At 48.7% G+C, this 6,131-nt stretch overlaps 1 protein-coding gene across 1 annotated transcript in view; it reads left to right on the top strand.

Moving 5' to 3' along the window:
• DDX31 (DEAD-box helicase 31) overlaps window positions 1-6,131 on the top strand; it is a 72,536-nt gene that overhangs the window by 41,096 nt on the left and 25,309 nt on the right. The window contains exon 17 of the mRNA XM_049638207.1: window positions 824-905. Within this exon, the coding sequence (XP_049494164.1) occupies window positions 824-905 (82 nt within the window). The remainder of the gene's footprint in view (window positions 1-823; window positions 906-6,131) is intronic.

Below are 6,131 nucleotides of genomic sequence, written 5' to 3'. Positions count from 1 at the left end.
CCCCCCCCCCCCCCCCCCCCCCGGGAAGTATGTTTTCAGCAACTCCTGTTTCTTCCTTAGGCTGTAGTACTTGACTGTGGGCTCACTCGCTGTGGCCCGCAGACTGGTGCAAGCGGAGCCTGGGCCGCGGGGCCGCCGGGCGGGTCGACCTCTTCTCCTGGCTCAGGCTGGCTTCTGTTCACAAGTGAGGCCCAAATTCTGAGCTCAGCCGTTTGCACACAGCTCTGCATGCGTCAGGGGTCCTCCGTTCCTCACCCCTTCATAACGAAGGTGTAAGAGGGTAGACAGACTTCTGGATCCGTGAGAAGAGAGTTCGGGGGCTGCGGTCACTTGTTGGCCTTCCCTGAGGAGTTGACCCCAACAGTTACGGACCTTTAGCCACGCACTCCTCTCCCACCTCCGGCCTGGCCTTTTTTTTTTTTTTTTTTTAATATAAAACTAAAGGGACTATCTGCGTTGTTCTTTACTTTCTCATGTGCTCATGTCAAGGTGTAGTATATTAATAAGTAGGCCTGCTTTGTAGTGTTTGAGATTCATTAAGAAATAATGGTGGGATGCCCACAGAGGAAATTCTAAACGTAGCCTATGTGAAAGTCGCCAGAGAGGAGGAGAGTGTTGGGAATATGACCCCTCCTGTCCTTGTCATGTCCTAGAGGTTGCTGCCTTCCAAACTCCTGAAGGTTTAGGAAACTGAATCCTTTCCGTGAAGGTGTAGTTTCTGTTTTACATTGAATTAGCTTGAGAATAGGCCAGTTTTATGCATCGAGATTCCGGACGTTGCTGAGGGTAGCAAGTTTACCTTGACGTGCCCTTCCTTTTACAGCGTGTCTGAGATTCACGTGGAAGACATTTTGTCTGTTCTGACAAGGGACGATTGTTTGAAAGGGAGCCGACGGGGACCTCAGGTGAGTGTCATTACTTATGATACTTGCGGTGAACAGACACGACTCACTTCTTGATTTGGGGTGGTGGGGCTACTGTGTGTGGGATACTTAGTTCCTCTGTTGAGCAGACGTGTGTATCTCAGGAGCCATGAACGTTAGATGAGGCCACATCTTGATTGTGTCTTCTCCTCTCTGCTCCTGGACGCGTTTTCTGGTCTCATCCCGTTAACGGGGGACCGTCCATTCCGGAAGCCCGCAAGGCCGCAGCAGGCTCCCAGCGAGGAGGCCTCGTCCTGGCCCACAGTGAGTTTGGAGGCAGTGTTACCTGCTCAACCCTGGTGCCCCCATCCAGATTCTCAGCAAAGACAGCTGATTGACCCATCCACCCGTGACGGCACGGAAGAAACCGGTGTCTCTGTGTCTCCATGCAGACACACGTAGTGCATCCGTTTTTTAATGTGTGTGCCACACACAGAGGAAGAGCAAAGTTGAGATCATCAAAAGGAGACATTGGTGTTATCCATGTGGTTCCACACGGGGACCCTGGGCACCGTATCCTGCGGCCCTCCTGTGACTTTCCCCCTACTAGGTGGCTGTTCCCCACTCCCACTCTAGCCCTGTACCCACTGTGTCACAGATAAGTGTGTGTCACGTCGCTGTATGTAGTTTTGTCTATGAAACATTAGTGATTTGAATATTTTACATTTGTTTGTTTAAGTCTGAGTGTAGACTGGAAAATGAGACCAAATCAGGCTTAATTAAGAGTTTCTTTTATGCATCAAGAAGCGTCTTTATTTGGATCAGTACTGTCCCTGGGGCTGGGACCTGGCTTGACTGGCCCTGACTTAAGCCCTCTTGTTCCAGAAAGAACCTAAGGAAATGTATCAACAGAAAGGCAGGGAAACCGTCACAGCGTGTGTCCTGTGCCCGGGACTGTGCGACACTCTTCATGGTTTGGTCCCGTTTAATCCTCCCAGCAGCCCCACCAGGTGGGTGCTCTCGCCCCACTTCCCAGATGAGGAGACTGAGGTCCGGAGGGGCGAAGAAACGTCCACAGGGACGCAGCCTCCGGTGCGGTGGAAGCAGGCAGCCTGACTTCAAAGCACGTGCTCTTTGCTTCCATTAATACAGACGAAACCACGGCAGTGGCAGCAGCTAGCTGTTAGTTAGGTAATGTCAGCCCTCGCTAGCTGAGACGTGGTCAACAGACGACACCACAGCAAATATCCCTGTAAACCAAAGAAGCAGGGAAAGACTCAGTTGATCAACAAGTTGTTTTAAACCATGTTTCGTTAGAAAACATCCCTGCCGCGCTAGACTTTGGAACATCCCATATTAATAGTTTGTTGTCAAGGGAACGGACCAGTCACCAAACAGACGCTCGTTGGTCCTGGCACGCTGCTGTTCTCCTGGAGCTACTGCAGATTCTAGGAAGGGTTTTTTCATGTTCCCTCAGATACTTCATTACGGCCCCAGGACCATGGGCAGTGTAGCAGAGGTTAAGGGCATGGCCTCAGGGTCCCCAGCTCTGGCTCTGGGCGAGACTGGACGTCCCTAAGCTGTGGTTTCTTCTTACGTAAAACAGATCATGTTAGCATTCTTGTTAAGGAGATTGGAGGACTGAGTAAGAAATAACCCGAGAACCCCAACACAGGCACTGAAGGGTGTTCATCGTCATCATCAGCTAGTAGCAGATGTAGAGTTCCAAGTCCAGACTCAGCGACACGAAACCCAGTGCTTGTTGCTGTGGCACCGGCGAACGTTAGCCTCTGCCTGCTGGCCAGAAGTAAGGGCAAGCGGTAAAGTTACAAAAAAGTTACAAAGAAAGTAAAGGTTCGGTCAGATCTCCTCTTACACCGTTTCTGGGACTGACTCTGTTGGTGTTTGTCCCTGAACCGAGCACACATTGTTCGGTCCAGGGAGAGCTGATCATCATGTGGGTCTGCAGAAGGAGCGTCTCCTGCGGATTCCGCCCCCCCCCCACCGGGGAGGGAGCCAAGCAGCCGTGGTGCCCTCTGCTCTTCCCCGAGCGAGCCACGGCCGTTTCCCAGCCCCCGGCCTTCCAGGGCCTTGCGTATCTACTCCCACGGAAGCAGAGGCTTCCTTGGCACGAGGCCCGCGTTGAAGCCTTGCTCGAGGGGGGGGCTCGGGGACACTTCGTGTAGGGGCCGGGGCCCCAAGGCAGGCAGGCTTGGGTTCCAGACCATGCTTCACGGCTGGTGGTTCTGCAACCAGAGTGCCCGTCACGTGGGTTGCTGTGAAGCTGACCTAAAACGAGGCGGGCGGCGCTCTGTATGCTTCTGGGCCGTGGCGGTTCATCCCAGCCCCAAGCTCCTGCCTTGATGGACGGGAACCAGTAGGATGTTTTTATGTTTTTAAGGAGTGGTGAGCTTTGTTTTTAAAAAGAAGAAACACTCGGTGAGGTGGGCTTTCACTGACCCCAAACTAACAGGTTAGCCTAGAAAACTAATCGTACTACAGGCCCCGGGTGCCGTGTCGATGAAAACCTGGCCTGTTTAATTAACCAAATTTAACTTCAATTCGAAGGCCAAAGGGAAACTCCGTGAAACTGACTCTATTACTAATTGTCAGGTCTACAACCCGAAAGAGTGTTTTATGTGTGTGTGATCCGCGTGAGTAGTGAAAAGAATAAAGTAGATGCTGGATACAACTTTTAGTTCTGTTCCTCATAAGGAACACGGCGTGTTTTAATTGCTGTTCTCCATGTGGGCGGTTCCGTCTAGCCCATGAACCAGCGCCGGACAGATAAATGTGAGCTCGGTAAATAGGCCTTTTACACACATAGCCAGACACCTCACTGTAAGGCCTCTCTTCTCACTCGATTGAAGTCCATTGTAAATGTCCCTTTGGCACATACATTTTTGGGCTTCTGTGAACAGAAAGAGAGTGAGTGAAGCATCTGTAAAATGTATATTTCATATTTAGGTATATAAAATATATATAGCTACGTCTGGGTGTGCGAGTGTTCACCCACCTACAAAGAGAATAAATTTGATCTTTCAGCTTTACTGGGAAGCACTCAGATGGTTCTAGGGAAGCATGAGGGTGAAACTCAGCTTGGCAATAAAGTGATTAAAACAGTCCTTCCGTTTAGTTTAAAAACACTTTAGAAGTTAGCAATGGGCATGTTTCCAAAAAAAAGAAAGAAAGAAAGAAAGAAAAAGGCACCTCCCCTACCACTGCCACCACCTAAAACTTTTTACAACCACCACAAAAAATCCAGCCCAAGTATCTTCAACTCATGTGTTGCCTCTCGATAGGTATGAAATTTTCATCTTCAAAGTATGCGTACACCCAAACATGCTTTTTCTACGAGGTTTTTTTTTTTGTTTTTTTGGTGTTTTTTTTTTTGTTTTTTTGTCCTATGAAATATGCCTGTAAACGGACCTTAGCAAGAGACTGGTGCAGGGTCAGGTATTCAAATGAGATCAGCAGCCCCCTCGCTCCGTCCTGGTGCTCAGTCCTTGCACTCAGCTGTTCTCTCCAGGGTCGGTAGGGCTTTACGGACCAAGGAATGCCGAGTGTGGGCCGTTGGAGACGTGTTTTCCTAAACTAGCCCCGGCCTGCTAGTCCCAGGTTAGCTTCATTAACCAGCACTGCGTCCGTGTGTCTTTGAGGGGTGGGTGTGCCTCCGGGCTTTGACCCGCTCTCATTACGGGAGTGTTTCACCTGTCGGGGCTGAGACGCTGGCGTGCACACAACTCTGCCCCTGCCTTCAGTTTAAATTTAGACCGTCCTCCCCAGAAGACAACTGAAAAACACCTCATTCTCAAGAGGGGTAATTTTAAAATAAAGTATTTCTGGAAGTGGAGGGGGTAGGGAGAGGAAGGCGTGCTTTTTCCTGAGTATATTATGTTTTCTGCCATTAACTTTTCCTTACATTTTACTGAAACTGACCTCATCATTTCAAACGTGTGAACCTAGTTTTATTGCCTTTTCTCCACCTATTTCACTTGTACACACATTATCTATGTGTGTATGTATTTTTTTTTGGTTGGGAAGAAAAGATGCCTCATTTTGAAACCTAAAGGGGGAATAAGAAAAGCCCTTTGTAATATATTGCCATATTATCACTAAATCCCCTGACAGTTGTGACACAGAAGTAAGTCACCTGTCACTTAAGCTTGAGGTCTCTTTAATTTTCTCCTGGAATTCGCACCAGGCTGTCTTTAATTTGAGGCCTTTATTGGAATTCTGAAACCTCTCTGCCTCCCTGGCTCTCAGATCTATTCTGAGAGCTGTTACAGAGTGTATACAATAACCAACAGAGGGATTCGAGCGGGCTGGAGCTCTGTTTATCTAACACTCTAGAGGGATTTTTGTGCTTATTCGGGCCTGGCTGCCCGGCTTTCAATATCGCTTTGACAACCATTCTGCCCTTCTCATTAATTTTAAACAGTTAAAACACAGGAAAAAGAGGAAAAAGTTTTCATTATTAAAGTGCTTTACTTTTTAATAACAGAGGATTCTGTCCGCCAGGGGAAAGGGCATCCTCGCTAATTTCACATTCATATTAAAAAAAAACACACACACACAAGGAAGGTGACAGTTGCGTTGCTGAGGTGGCTTAACGAAAGGAGGGCAGCAAAAAAAGAAAAAAAAAAAAGTTTGCATTTCACATCAGTTAAGAGGGTAAAAAAAAAATCCTTGTTAATGACAATAGCAAATGTCCACTTTCATAACACAGCTCCTGAGTGACTTTTCTCTTGACATTTGAGTGGATAAAACCCTTAGGGGGACCATGTACTGTGAAATCAGCTAGACTGTCATCAACCGAACAGGTAGCAGGAATGATTTGACTAAGCTCAAAACATTTTCAGGTTGTTAAGTCTCTATTAACACAGAGACGGATGCAGACCCAGAGAATGAGGCTTTTTCTCCTCTCCCCTTTGTTCTTCCTCTGGCAGCCTTAAAGGTGAGAGACTCAGGAGCCCCAGTTAGGCACGGTCGGCCTGAGGTCAGCCAGACACAGGCGCGAGCCCCTGTCCTCCACGGGGGTGAAGGGAAACACAGACTGGCTGTTTTCTTGGTGACCCATGCCCGCAGTGGGTAGTGGTTACCGTAGAGGCTTTATAGAATCACTGGGACAGTCCGCGTCTTCCAGGAGACCTACTGGCCAAATTGAGTTGGAGAATCTTCGTTCTCTGGCCTCTCAGTTTCACATTCAGTGGAAAGCATTCATGTTTGTTTTAAGACGTAGGAGATGGGGGGGGGGGGGGGGGGGGG

Source organism: Panthera uncia, chromosome D4 (genome assembly GCF_023721935.1).
Source record: "Panthera uncia isolate 11264 chromosome D4, Puncia_PCG_1.0, whole genome shotgun sequence".
Classification (NCBI taxonomy): domain Eukaryota; kingdom Metazoa; phylum Chordata; class Mammalia; order Carnivora; family Felidae; genus Panthera; species Panthera uncia.
The sequence above is the reverse complement of the archived record's forward strand: the minus strand, read 5'-3'. Positions and strand labels throughout refer to the sequence as shown.